The sequence below is a fragment of the Diplotaxodon limnothrissa genome, linkage group LG20 (genome assembly GCF_057381915.1).
Source record: "Diplotaxodon limnothrissa isolate DT_005_m linkage group LG20, D_limnothrissa_male_GT1.1, whole genome shotgun sequence".
In the NCBI taxonomy this organism is placed as follows: domain Eukaryota; kingdom Metazoa; phylum Chordata; class Actinopteri; order Cichliformes; family Cichlidae; genus Diplotaxodon; species Diplotaxodon limnothrissa.
The window spans coordinates 24,354,453-24,369,011 of record NC_140615.1 but is presented as its reverse complement, the minus strand read 5'-3'; the positions used below and the strand labels follow the sequence as shown (position 1 = coordinate 24,369,011).

Sequence of the window (14,559 nt, the reverse complement as noted above, 5' to 3'; positions counted from 1 at the left end):
AATAAAATAATATTCTCAAAGAGACATATCAATGACATATCAGTGCCCTTTTTTGAAGACATTGACTTGACATTCTTAAGAAAATATCCATACTTAATTCTCCATCTATAAACAGTAAGCTAACTCAGCTCCATGGAGTACCCCACCTCTCACTCCATGACAGCGAGGACAACTCTAGAGGATGGATGGATTTATTTAGATTAAATGTTAAATTGGGGGATTTCCTTTTATCACTCCAGCAGCAGGATTTAGTATGTTGTGTGTGCAGCAGTTCTTCTTAAAGAAGGGACTGCTCACTGTAGTGATGCGGCTTAATAAAGTGTCAAATCTCTGAAAAAGGTTGAGTCTGTAAATACTGTAGTTTATCAGCTGTAATCTACAATAAAAGCTTTAACCATGTTTCTTATCAAACTCAAGCAATAGTCCTGATGTGGGGTTGATCCTGTCTTACCCAAAAGACACTCCCTTAATCTAAAGCAATATGTCACTCAAGCCACACCCACACAAAACGAGAGCCCACTCTGAATGTTTGTCGTTTATGATTTTGAGTCTATGAGTCTAATTTTAGATGTGAGACTATCCCATGTGCTCTTTATGCCCTCTTCTGGCCAAGATTATTTATTACAACTCACACTTCCTCTTGCATTCATTTAAATTGCATTCATAACATTTAAAGGCGAAAAAAGCAAAGATGAGCCGACCCTCGTATCAAGTTTTTTTTATGTTTATTTTCATTGAAATTCTTATTGAAACGCTTTGTGCTCCCAGTTAAGGATCAAATAATAAAAGGAGACTCAATGTAAAACTCGCACAGCCGATCAGCAGACCTACTCTTGAAGTCTGGGATACAACATTTGCTTTGGATTGCGCTGATTCAGAACAAAAAAGCAGATGGTTTATGTAAAAATGAATATCATACCAAATAGCACAGTGAAGGCGGAGGAGAAATGGTAATGTCTTAAAAAGTGGGGACAAAAAATGAGCACAATCAGTGGTTACGAAACATGAGAGCGGTAAAACGAAATAAAAAGTACTGTATGTGCGATCTCGGTCGCACACGTACACACATAAACGCACTCACTTGCAAATACACCCAAACGTACAGGCGCAGGCGCACACAAAGGCACACACTCACTCTCACGCACACACTTGCGCGCACACACAAACACAAACCCACAGATAAATTGTAGTGATTGAAAATAATGAAACCCTGGTTAAATCTAATGGTATCATACATCCACGTCTTGTGTGGGAAGTGCAGAAAACAAAACAAAAAATAAACTAAAATGGAGAAAGAAAGAAAAAAGAATTCTTGTGAATAATGAAAAGCATGCCCATCTTCACTGGTCTAACCCAACTTGAAACGACCACAAACCCAGAAGTGCTGCCCTCTCTATCCACCCCTCTACTCCACCCCCACCTGCCCCATGCTCTCTTATCCCTTTCACATATCATTCCCACATCCCCGCCTCACCTCCGTCCTACCCCCCAGTCTCCTCCCCTCCTCAAATTTCTCTGCTGGATTTAAGGGGTTTCCACACGTTTCTGCATTGCAGATCAAAAGCCTGCCTGGGAGGAGGAAAGAGGCGGGCAGGAAGAGACGGGGCGGCTACTGGTTCAATCTCTGGTCACCATTTATGAAAACACAAAGTCCAGTTCAGAATACAGAGAGATGACTGGGTGTAGAGGAGTGTTGTTGTGTGTTGAGGTTAAAGGTGATTGACCTGCATGTTTTTAGAGTGGCACCGGAAAATGTTGTTAGGTGTTAGTCTACACGTGAGTTGTCTGGGTTAGTTTTGTGTCTGTGTGTGTGTATGTGAAGGCACTGGGTGGGGGCAGTGGAGGTGGGGTTGGTGTAGCTCAGGGCCTTGTCCCTCATCCCTCGGCCCCAGTCAGAGAAGGGGAGAAGGGGCAGGTTTATAGGGCTTGTGTCTTGAGCTCGATGGGCTCCCCGCGGGTGTCCTGCTGGGTCTCGTTCTCGGGAGGTCGACTGCCCTTCAGTGTGGCCAGACGCTCGGACAGACCCCTCATGCGTGGGAACAGCATGAAATCATACAGGAGGGCCCCCATGGCACCTCCTATCATAGGCCCGACCCAGTACACCTGTAAGCAGCAAAGTTAATATTTATCAGCGGTTGAGTCACTTATGAGACCTCTTAAAACAGAAGGAAGGTGAGGGAAGATCGATCGTTTCAGGTCTTACCCAGTGGTTGATAAAGTTTCTGAAGATCACAGCAGGGGCAAAGGACCTGGCAGGGTTCATTCCAGCACCCGTGTAGTACATCTGAAACACAAGAAGCACGTTTCTAATATTTACACTTCCGTATGCATGCATTTAACACTAGATTATATGCTAAGACCGTGTGTCTTTACCCCCATGAGATGTCCGATGGTAACAGAGAAGCCAATGGAGAGGGCAGCAGATCCGAGACGTCCGTTTCTCCTCTCATCAGTCACGGCGAAGATGCAGATGACAAGCTGCATGGTGAGGAAGACCTCCACAGTGGTGGCCATCCCCAGGCTGATGCCAGGCTGCAGCTGGAAATACACAAATATGATAAAAGGTGATATTTGGGCCGAGAGGTGCAGTGAATTAATGCATTTCATTTGAATCCAACCATGGTTTCATATCTTACCACATTAAACCTGAATTGGTAGTACAAACTCTAAACCAAAAAGGATTTCCCAACATTGCTACACTTATTTCCTGAAACATCCCTCTTTGGTCTTTACCGTGTTCATTGCCATGTTGCCTCTCATGTTGCCTGGTGTGACCCCATACAGCACAGCAGCCCCGGCTACAGCACCCAGGCACTGGGCAGCAATGTAGAAAATGGCTCGGAAAAGAGACATCTGTGAGCCGACAAGGTAGGCAAAAGTGACGGCAGGGTTGATGTGGCCGCCGCTGATGTGGCCGATGGACTGGATGAGGGTAGCGGCTGCCAGCCCAAAGCACAGGGCCACGTGAAGGACATGATGAGGCCCAGTGGTCCAGCGCAGGGCAGCGCCCATGCCAAAGAACACAAAAAACATGGTCCCGAAGAACTCGGCAAAAACTGCCCGCCAAAAATTCATAGACCGGAACTCCCACATGGTGACGGTTGAGGCTCTCCACCAGATGAAGAGGATTCTTCAAAAATAAATCTAGAAAAGGTCAAATGTGTACCTTTTCAATCCTCTTCAGATATCAAAAACTTTAAAAAAGAGTCTCCCTTTTGTAGTCAGCTCACTAAGCTGACCAAACACAGCTGGAAAGTCAGTTTAAAGACAAAACAGGATTTCAGAACGTCAACAGACGAATCCACTCAACAGATCTTTTACCAGACTGGGTTGGTAAAGTCAACTCAGCTGCATTCGCTTGCCACCTCTGTCCACCTGTCCAAAGACATAGGTGTGAGATAATGTGGGAGTGTGGGAGGAGATCTCAGGTGGAATGGGATGTCAAGAAGAGGTGGGCATCAATGCTAAAGGGGTGTTTCTAAAAAGAGACGGGGATAGATAGCGTCCAGTGGACCTTTTAGCCTCTCTGACGGAGGGGAGAGGGCCAGACGGGCGCTTTATAATACCCCCCCAGGGGCCCCAGGTGACGCCATAATCCCCCTGTAGGGCCAAGGGCGGGGGGCAGCAGTGCTGGACATCCTAAATCAAACAAACTTAACCCCTCTGTCTCCCCCCACATAACAGCGTATGGCCAAAAGAGATGTAGCATATCTAAGAGGAAAAAAATATGAAGTGAAAATGAGTGAGAAATTATTCTTTTTTAGAGTGAGGTAGTAACATTTTGCAGGAAAAAAGTCACAAGAGAGTGTATTCATCTTTAGAAGGAGTCAAAAATGACAGAGGAAAGAGTTGCAGTGAAGAGCAGGTTATGCTGAGTTTTCTTTCGGGAGTATGTCATCTGTTGATGTATCATAACTTTCATTATCAGGGGACACGCATGCTGATAAATTAGGGCAGAAAACACACACATGTATGCACAAAAACACACATGCACACATTCAAATAATACAGTTGGGGCCCCCGGACGGAAGTGCCCAAAGCTAACAGTGCTGGCCTGACCGATACACTGAAATGCCTGACCCTGTGAAACCATTGTCTGTAACAAGCATCTGGGCTACGTATGGACAGAGATAAGACAAAAATACATATTAAACTGAAGCACAAGTAACAACAGCTGGCAAAGCATTTTCTCAAATTTGCAAAGCTTAGTGCCAAAATGCATGTTTAAATTTGCAGCTTCTGTTTATTGGCGTGCACATAATTAATCCTGCCTGTGAGAATCAGTGATCTTTAATTGGCATTAAGCATTGCAGAGGCCTGGAAGTGTGAGCACTTTAACCTGAACTTGACACCGCCTCAGGGTTCAGTGTGCACTGACACCGCCCCACAACCAGCGCCATTTGGTGGCGCTAGAAAATATTGGAGAAACATGTTAATCTGGCTGATGTGTGCAAAGAAGGGGCGAAAGCAGCAATGCAGAGAGAAAACAGTGAATCAAGCAGCAAACCAACAATAATTCACACAACGCAGCAGATTGTGCCTTCTGTTGTGACAGGAGCTTCGAGGAGGTGCTTAGCAGAGGTTAGCAGTATGTGAGGCTGTGATGCAGGAGGACGTACGACCAAAGCCCTGAACGTTCTCAGTGTGTGCGCGAGGTTGGGAAAAGGGGAGAAGGGCAGCGGGGATGCGGGGGAACGATGGGGTTACTGTGCAGCACCGGGGCGTCACGCCGACCAGCCGAGCGACATCACTGGTGGAGGAGTGTGTATGCGTGCGCATGTGTGTGTGTGTAGCTGGGGCGTGATGAATGCAGATAGCTGAGCTTGCCGTTTTAACTCCCTTTTATACATGTTAGAAAGAACACACACAATGCAAAATGCTGGCAGCACAGTGGCAGTTATAGCTATTGTGCATGCTGTATGTGTGTCTGCGAGTGTATGTGCGCATGCTGCATGCAAATTTAAGAGTGTGTGTGCATGTGTATGAAAATTACACACATCAACACAGAAAGTATACAATAAATGGTTCGATTTTTTTATTTAATATCAATTTTAAAGGGTTAGTTCGTCCAAATTCTTTACATATAATTTGTTGTTGATTGTACAATGCCTGTGACTTAAGACAAACTAAAGCAAATTATCAGTAAAGAGCAACTTTTTTCTATTTCAACTGAACATTTAAACTGCAAACACGTAAAACACATTTTAATGCGAGGCAAAAATAAAGGCGCGTACACCCACGCACAAATATGTTTAAAGGTTTCATCAAAGTATTGTCTCTCACCCACATACACGCGTATGCTCAGCGTTTCCATTTCAAATTACAAAGCGTGTTGTGACTGAAGGTGTTCTTTCTGTAGAGCCATTACAGAGGAATGAAGGTCCATTTGATTGTGAATAGGAGACCTCAGAGAAGAGATAGACGCTAACAGGCACAGACATGAGAGAGATGCTGGATGAGAGCGTCATTGAACCCACGGTGCAGGCTAAGGACCTCTTTAGCATTTCAAAGCATTCGCAAACACAAGATGCAACTGAAACATAAGGGTGTTTTCAGCAGGATTTCAATGAGTCTCTGTTAGAATTATAATGACATGCAAATGTGAAAGTGAATACTGAATCTCACAGTATTGGCTACACTTTTGCATACACTAATGACAGACAACAAGGACCTCAAAGGTCACATCCACTCCTTTTAAAATTCAGCTTCTACATGAAATTCTCCCCCACGCGCATTGAAAAAAGGGGGAAAAATAAAAATTATCGTGTGCTTGTAATGCACCAGCAGAAGGTGAGAATTGCAACCCTCCCTTTGTTGCCTCATTATCACATGTGGGTTTTTTATTAGCTTTGGTTCTTTGAAAACATAAAACATTAGCTGCATACGTCCCAAAAACTGTGTTACTCTGAAGAGGAAATGGGAAGTTTTGCCATTTACAAAAGAAAAGCTGGGTTTTATCTCCATATCACACAGTCTGGGCTTTTTTTCTCCATCCCACTCATGTCTTATAGCTTTTTGTTAGTATTACTACTGCTAGTGTTCTCAAATTTAGGAATAAGATTGTATTTTTACCTAATTTTACTGCGTCACTGCAACTTTAAGACATTTCTGTTTTGTGCCATGAGGCCTGCAATAAAGTTTTTTTCACGTACTCTGAGCATTGGAAACAAGTTGTGAACACTGAGATTTCATCATCTTTTATACAGTAAATGCATAACTTTAACATGTACACATCTGGGGGTCATATTTCTGTCTTTCTGGTAAGTCTAAGTCTAACAATCATTCTCTTTTGTCTCTGTTTTTGGTCTCCGTTAACTTATGAGGGGATATATCTGCTAACTAAGCACTCCATTGTGTGAATTAGTGAGTCGCTATCTGTGCCTGATTGCTGTTTTTAAGATAGTTTGTAAGGTTTCTAGAGCATTTTGCTTTTTAAATCTGCAAACAGCTCTCTCCTGTGACAAAAGGGAGAAATCAGAGTCCTATTTTGTGAAATTAGACAAAATAAATATGAAAAACTTACTTCTGAGTAAGTCAAAAGTTTTACATACCCAACTAAACACTTTGAGATAATACCCCAAAGTGTGGCGTAAACAAGCTTCCATAAACTTCAAACTGTGACTTGTACATTAAGATGATCTTCTTTAGAATAAAATTTGGCATTTGAATGTATAAATCGTACATTTGTACACTCATTTGTAACATGGAAAGATTGGAATATTTCCAATATTTATATTTTTGAATCACCTTCATGAAATTAGCCCCAGAATGACTGGAAACTGAAGCTCTTCAAATGTAAGGAGAGCTGCACATTTATGTGATAATTCTCTGTGAATCAAATTTAGCGACTGCTATTCAGTAAAAAGTCCAAGTACATGTTTTAAGCTGCAGTTAATTTCCATCTTGTGCTAGGTCTTCGTTCAAAATCAAATTAATCTTGTAACTGTAGCTAACTTAGTCTTTGGCCAGCTCGTAAAACAAGAATTGACCAAATATAACACGAACCTCCAAAAAACAAGCGTACTTAGGATGAGATCTTTCAGCTGAAAATTCAGTTTTCCCAGAAATCCGAACAGTGAAGTATCTCATTGAAATTCATTTTCTGGGCATTTTTGGTTGAGGATGTTTTATTATCCTACACTAAGAGAGAAATACTGTGCTTTGTGCTTCGTACCGTTTTATGACAGTTGTTGTTGAACTGTTTGCTAACCTGATTCCAAAAAATGATGTGTTTTTGTGCAGAAATCTTCCAAAATATTTACTAAAAGCAGAACGATTATACTAATACTATATCGTATTATATTACATGATTTTTTTTGTTATTTATGGGAGAGTTTCTCAAATATTAGTGTTTTTATTTTCGATACTTGTTGAGTATGTTTTAGCTGATACAATTGAATTTTTTAAAGTACTTTTAATTGTAATGATACACATTTTACCGTATAATGATAGAGATAGGGCCTCATTTTTCTTTTATTGTGTTGAAACTTGCGAGTAATCACTGCTTGTTTTTGCTTTTTATTTTTGTTAGGTTGTACATGTAGACCTGCTAGTTTTAAAAATTGTTTAGACAGATGGTCAAACAATATCAGACATATAAATATTAAAAATAAATAAATAAAAGTGACTATTTGTGAAAGTAAATAGTAATTATATCCCATTGTGGTGCATTTTGGTGCACCAACACTCACAACCTGGGTATTAAGCCATCAGTCTTGCAGTTAATAGACGGGTCTCTGTATGGCCACAGTCAAACTGCAATTCGTGAGTTAAACTGCTTCTTTATCAGGATGTTACGATTGCTATTAGATGACATTAAACTCTAAATGGTTGAGCACTCCTGTCTGCTTTTGTATATTACAGCATGTCATGTGAGATAAATTACATCCTTTCACACACCTTCTTTCTTTTCTTTTGTCCCCATCACCATTTACTTTGATGGTGTGTACACCAGTGCATCTTTTAAAAAATCGCTGTTGCACAGAGTGCGCTTTTTTGGTACATGTCTCTTCAGTTGTTTTCCTGCTTGCTGGCCTGCTTGGCTCTCATGGCATTCTGCGTGACTGTAGACAGCGACGATCCGGTCATGCTTGCCGTCTCCACGATCTCGATGTCCTTACAGGTCAAACAGGCCACCAGCTTCTGACGAGAGGCGCTGCGTGCAAAGAAGAAGTCATGGGACATCCCTGCCAGTATGGCGCCGAGCACCGGCCCGATCCAGTAAACCTGCAGGTGGGCAAAAGTGAGGTATGTGAGTTTTCATGGTAACTAAATGATCTAAGACAAATAGAGGAATCCATTAAACTGAAGTACTGTTAGATTTGACATTATCACCTCCACCAGTGAGGTTATGTGATTGATCTGGCTTGTTTGTCTGTTTTTAAAAAGATTACTCCGAAAGTTTTTGACACGTCTGCATGAGGACCAGAGATGGGGACCGCCCTGAATTCCATGGATCAGTTCATTGTTGTAGTTGATTAAGTTTGAGCTACTTTTAGCTGTTTTATCCACCCTGTAGTTTGGTCTCATCACAAGATAGATCTTAAATATGCTGAGCTGATTAACAGAAGAAATTTTTTTTTTAAAAATACAATAAAATTCTGCAAATGTTCCTTTCTTTCTTTAAATGTCTAATTTTTATCTTATGATGTTTAAAAACAAAAATATCTCCTATGAAACAACTTAAAGACACATGAAATGTCACCATTCTTTATTACAAACAAAAACCTTTTAAAATATGTGACCATGTTATAAGAGCTTAATCTGAAAAGAAAAAAATAACAATAGCAATCAATAGTAAGAAGTTAAATATTTGTCTTTATAGTGTAGCAAAAAATCAAAATCAGAAAATAAGTTCTTCAAAATGAACCCATGTGAATGTAAATTTTGTTGACTTTACTTATGTTGCACTAAAAATCATGTTTTCATAACTTTTGTACACTGACCAAAAATCTGTGTTTAAAAAAAAGATTTGGATTTTGGATTTCTGTCTCACCCAGTGGTCTTCCCAGAAGCCTGTGATGATGGCCGGACCCAGCGAGCGGGCGGGATTCATACTCGCGCCAGAGAACCGAGCCTGAAGAAAAACAAACAACATCACAATAAGGCTTTTTGTTTTTCTACATGAGGATAATGTAGCTTTAAGATTTAAAGACATATATCATAATAATTAAAGTTTAAAAAATGTTATGGCAGAAGGAACACAACAACCACTCAGGTCTTTTGCTTAAATAAAAGTGATTTTAAATAACATAAAAAACACTTCTGAAGTTATTTAATGTATAAGTTGGTAAAAAGTGCAATGGATTCTTTATTTAACACCTTAAATAAAATCAAATGTTGATTTAAAAGCACACTTCCTCGTGTCGATTATATTTTAGTTCCGTTTTTCTCTGGTTTGGTTGTTTTTTGTTGCTCTTCTTTAAAATTGATCACACTTCCTGTAAAACTAGTTCCACTCACATATTTAACTGGGAGATCTTTTTTCTGTGTCAGTGTGACAGAAAGCAACAAAAGCTCCAGATTATGTATATTGAGAAATGCAACCCACAGTGGCTGTAGCAGTGGGGGGGGGGAAATAATACAAATAATACACTATAGGCATAAAAGAAGCTCATCTCACCCCTATCAGCACACCAGCAGTGTGTGCTAGTCCAATGGCCAGGTTTCCTGGTTCTGGGCTCTCCCTCCTTCGCTGGTCCTCCACCGAGAAGACGGTGAAGACCATCTGGAAGGTGCACAAGACCTCAATGCCCAGAGCCTTGGCTGCATTCAGCTCTAAAGGTACCTGGGTGAGGTGCGAGAAGAGTAAAAACATATTCTAGAAAGATGCAAATGATTGTTAGAATTTTTTTAAATGGCACACATACGTTCTAGGAACTGACCCTGTTGACAAAGTGCTCTGCTGTGGTTTTAAACGGCAGGGCCAGGTACAGGGCCCCAGCTCCTAAGGAGGCCCCCAAACACTGAGCGATGATATAAACGAGGGCCCGGAGAACATCAAGCCGCCGTGTGGCCAACAGAGCCAGAGTCACAGCAGGGTTCACCTGAGCAGGAACACAAGCACACACTGGCATATAAAACTATAGAAATCATAAACAGCTCGGTGGTCTCACGGTTCTCTACTTTAATGTTTATTGTAATAGATCAAATCAATGATCGCCAAACGTTAAAGTGCAAAAAGGAAATATGAATTTATGCAGGGTTGTTTTTTCCTTTCTTGTAACATTTATACTCTCTTACATTTATCAAATGTCCCTTTGGAGAGGAGACAACCCCCGAGGTTGAAACCGCTGAACTAAAACTACCTAATAGTATATATAATTATATAATTAACTAATTATGAGTACATTTTTTAACAAATGAGCAATTTCGAAATGAGGATGTTTAAATGCAGGACTTTTACTTGAAGCATTTTTTTACATTGTCGCATTCGTACTTCTATTCACTTAAATGAACTACTTTGAAGTACTTTGAAAGCGTTTCTGTCAAGTTCAGTTCAGAAAGAAAAATGAAAAACAACATGTTAAAATGACATAATTACCTGTGCCCCACTTATTTCTCCAAAACAGTGTCCCAGTGCTACAATCACCACACCCACTGCCACCGCTGGATACAGGGGTCCTCCAGGGGCATCTCCAGGGCCTGGCACAGAGGCACCCAGCACAGCGCTCACCAACACCAGGGTGCCGAGGAGCTCTGCCAGCATGGCGTGCCAGAATTGCCGACTACGTAGCTCCTCATAGAAAAGGGATGTAAACAAGTTGGGCTTTAGCTACTCCTCTAAATATATTGTTACATTTTTAGGTAAATAAAAGCAGAACACAGGTAAAAAAATAAATAAATAAATAAAGATTTTAATCATCAGAGCATGATGAACATGTAATCTCTATGCTGCAAATGATATTTATCCATATTTTTCTTTCAAAATATGTCTTAAAAACACTCTCAACGTAACCAGCTTAATGTTGTTTCAATCCATTTAGTTATAAAATTACTGATTATATTTAAATGTTAATATTCTGTACGCAAAGCCTAATAATAAAGAGACATTTTTTACTAAAATAGACAAGATTTAAACTCCATCCCATGTAAATTATAACACATTTAAACATTAATACATTAACCTAACATGCTTACCTCACGCCACGTCATTTCAAACCCAACAAGTAGGTTTATTCAGGCAGTTTTCTGGTGGTCGGTCTCTCTGTGTGTCTCTGTGTAACTGGTGGTCTCTGAGGACTTCAAGGTTCCTGCTACCTCCCTGATTAACCTGAGTGTGCGAGAGGTCCTTTGATGAGAACAGCCTCCTCCCTCTCTCTCTCTCTCTCCTCCTCGCCCTCTCCTTCTAGTGCACATCAGGCGTTATCAAGTAATTCACACACATCAGTCCATTTGCATACTTTACTCCTAAACATTCACTGACCTTCACTACTGTAAAAAAAATCTTCAAAGAACTATGAGAAGCATTTCATGGATTTTCTAACTGGAGTCACTTTGGCCAGTATAGAGAGGACAGTTTCCAGATAACTCACATTCACAGCTAGTTCATGTATCGTGTAGTGGTTTAGAAGGCAAAAGACCCACTGGTTTGATCCCAGGAGGAGACCCAGATGCCTGGCATAAGAAAGCTGTCAAATCAAACATGCAGTGCTACCTGCTGTGGCAACCCATTTATATTCAGTTTATATCTTAACATGAAATGCAGACCCAGGAGGCTAGATTGCCTTCAAAGACAGGGGGAAAAAAATTAATAGTCCTGAAGACAAATTGAACTAAACTTTAAGTCTATTTAAGTCACATGTTTCTTTATTATGGACATATACCATGAAAAGTGCAAAACAGAGGTGGTAAAAATCGGACCGGAGGGCCATAACAAACCTGCAAACAGTCCCAATCCAGTCCACTGGATTCACAGCAGAGTGAAAGTTTTGCAGGAAAGTATTAAATATTTATCAATAAATTATTAAAAACGAATCATTCAGTTTTGAAAATTAGTTTAATCATAAAGTAAAATACTGTTCATTTTTAGTTCTCCAAACTTTAATGACACTATAAAGTGAATGTGAAAGGTTGAAACCATTCAATGAAAAAAAAAATTATATATTATAAACAGTATGAGAAATAAATCATAAATTTGTGACCACTTTTTTTTTTTTTTTTGTCATGTATTGATTTATGGACAATATTAATGTAATGTTGACCTGCAGACTAGGCAGGCCACAAATTCACAGAGTTATGGGATCAAAAGCCGAATCCTCTGGCACAGATATTTAACTGATGATTCCCAACCCCTCTAGTGCCAGGAAATGTTTTTAATCCCATAGGCTGTGGGTTTTCCAAAAAGCCTGTAAGCAAATCTATTCGCTGGTTTATTAGTTGGTTTGTTTTGCTCACAGGCAAATTGTGAATCCCACCTGAAAGCACGACCTGCTTCCTTACTCAGAGCTGCAGCTTTCTAAATAAACTTCATGTTGCATCATGTAAGACTTGAAACTAACTCCTGAGACCTAAAAAGACATTGTTAAGGTATTTACTAAGGATATGGACAACGGAAATGAAAGGCTGTTTTATCTGTAAAAATTACTTTTATACAACCAGACTTCTTTTTGTAACCAGAGTTGCCCCCTGCTGGCCATTTGAGGAACTCACTTGGCTACACCTTTCACACCTGAAACCTATATCTAGCTTATAAATTTAAATATTTGTGTGTTTTATATTTATCTTGAAAGTAAAAACACTGACATCATTATTATGTGTTTATGATAATTAGAAAAGAGCCATTTCTGTTACGATGACCATGGTACCATTGTCACTGTCACCATCTCAGCATGCTAACATTAGCGCTCCTTTTACAAAGCACATTTTAAAAGGGCTGGCTGGTATGGCTGTTTCCTTATTAAATTACATTTGTGCAACAGCATGACAGATACATTCAACAGTGGAAAAATTACCACAGGATAAAGTTGTTTTTGTTCCTGCTTTCTCCTGTTGGATGACCTGCGTTAGCGTGTTCTGAGCACCTGAAAAACAGACGTTCAGCCTTTATATCAGTTATAGAAAGAGCCAATTAGTGACAAGAGCACCAAGAAAACACCAAAACCTTAGGCTGTTGGTGTATGCACTGCATTTGTTCAGTGGATAAATATGTGATAAAAGCTTTTCCTCCTGGAAGGAAATTTGGGTTTCAACAGGCTCCAATGTGAAGCAGAGGGACTCTTTCCATCTTATGCAGCAGCATACTTACAGGTTAAAGGTGCAAACAAATGCCTGCTGTTTTGTTGACACTTTACCCAAAGATCTCAGATTTGATGTCGGCAGGCTCAGGGTTTTTTCCCCCTCCTCTACATACTACTTGTGAGGTACCGCTCTGATCACCATGGGGACAAACCCTTTCATGATGCTGTTGCCATAGAACCTATTGAGATGCTGCGTCTATGCACTCTTTTCATTTTCGCTCTTTGATATGAAACACACACCAAAGCAGACAGAATTCTTTGGTTTACGTCAAAACTCAGATTAATCACCTCTCTGACGCTTGTTTTCTTTCTTTCTTTTTCTAACATGTTATTTTTTTTTAGTTGTTTTTCATTTAGAGTATCTAAATGTTTGGAGTCCAATCTGATTTTCCTGATACCTCCAAGCATCAAAAGCCTTCAAATCTAGCAGAGTGAGTCCAGAATGAACTGGTTGGGCAGGTGGGGAGGAGGACTGCTGGTGTGCCCCATTATGTTGTGGATTACCCCCTCCTCCCTACAGCAACTGTGTAACTGTTATCCCCCCTTTTGTGGGGATAAGCCCAAATTTGTGGAGCAGGACGGGCGGAGGGCGCACTGGAACCCGCTGGCGTGGGGAGTTTTCAACCCCCCGCCCATACTGCTGACACTGAGACAATTTCACATACACACCCGCATATACACGCTCATACAAAGTGCAAGCTAAGGGATTTGGGAGTGAGGGGTAATGGGAAGAGATGCTCTAGGAGACACGATATACACATTTTTACATTTTAACTTTACCACACACATATTTTTGTCTTTAGATGCTTCCCAGATGAAAGTGTAGAATATCAATCTTTGCAAGCAAGTGTTCACTGAACTCGGATCTTTTCTATTGCAGAGCAGCTGGGCCTGATGGCAGGATGTTTTCAACAGCATGTGCTTCAGACAGGACTCTCCAGGGAGCTGCACAGTCCTGCAAGAAAACACTTCGCCACACTTCGGCGGTTTCAAGCCCTTCTTCACTCTTATATTGCATGTGCTCCTTGTATGTACACACAAAAGAGAGCAGGATTTACGCTTTTTTTCCCCTGTTTGTTTGGCTAATCCCCAATATTTAAGTAATCCTGATATGGGCAAACCTTTCAGCACACTCTCAAAGAAATTAGAAACACTGGTGTCAAAGTTACAGTTAAAGTAACTAAAGTGGTGATACAGAAATGTTTTGATTCCACCAAAAACATACCACATATTTCAAATATGAAACCTTCAACTGTGTGCTGATGTGCGGTTCAGTGTGTGGTATCAGGAAATCTACAAGGAAATAAATCCATCCAGCGTT

General features: G+C 40.6%; 2 protein-coding genes across 3 annotated transcripts; both read right to left on the bottom strand.

The window, feature by feature from the left end:
- Positions 1–1,917: 1,917 nt before the first annotated feature.
- On the bottom strand, positions 1,918–3,093 carry mipb (major intrinsic protein of lens fiber b). The gene is made up of 4 exons (XM_085345299.1): positions 2,734–3,093; positions 2,374–2,538; positions 2,204–2,284; positions 1,918–2,103 (listed from the first exon to the last, which is right to left on the bottom strand). Exons 1-4 carry the CDS (start codon positions 3,091–3,093, stop codon positions 1,918–1,920), a joined length of 792 nt encoding a protein of 263 aa, XP_085201425.1.
- A 4,917-nt stretch (positions 3,094–8,010) lies between these two features.
- LOC146610974 (aquaporin AQPAe.a) lies at positions 8,011–11,154 on the bottom strand. Of its 2 annotated transcripts, none has more exons than XM_085345157.1 (6): positions 11,140–11,154; positions 10,544–10,738; positions 9,885–10,046; positions 9,623–9,787; positions 8,996–9,076; positions 8,011–8,226 (listed from the first exon to the last, which is right to left on the bottom strand). In XM_085345157.1, the coding sequence occupies exons 1-6, from the start codon at positions 11,152–11,154 to the stop codon at positions 8,011–8,013; spliced, it is 834 nt and encodes a 277-aa protein (XP_085201283.1). The 2 variants fall into 2 exon arrangements, with proteins under 2 accessions (XP_085201283.1, XP_085201285.1); XM_085345159.1 differs by having other exon boundaries at positions 10,544–10,735.
- Positions 11,155–14,559: the final 3,405 nt, after the last annotated feature.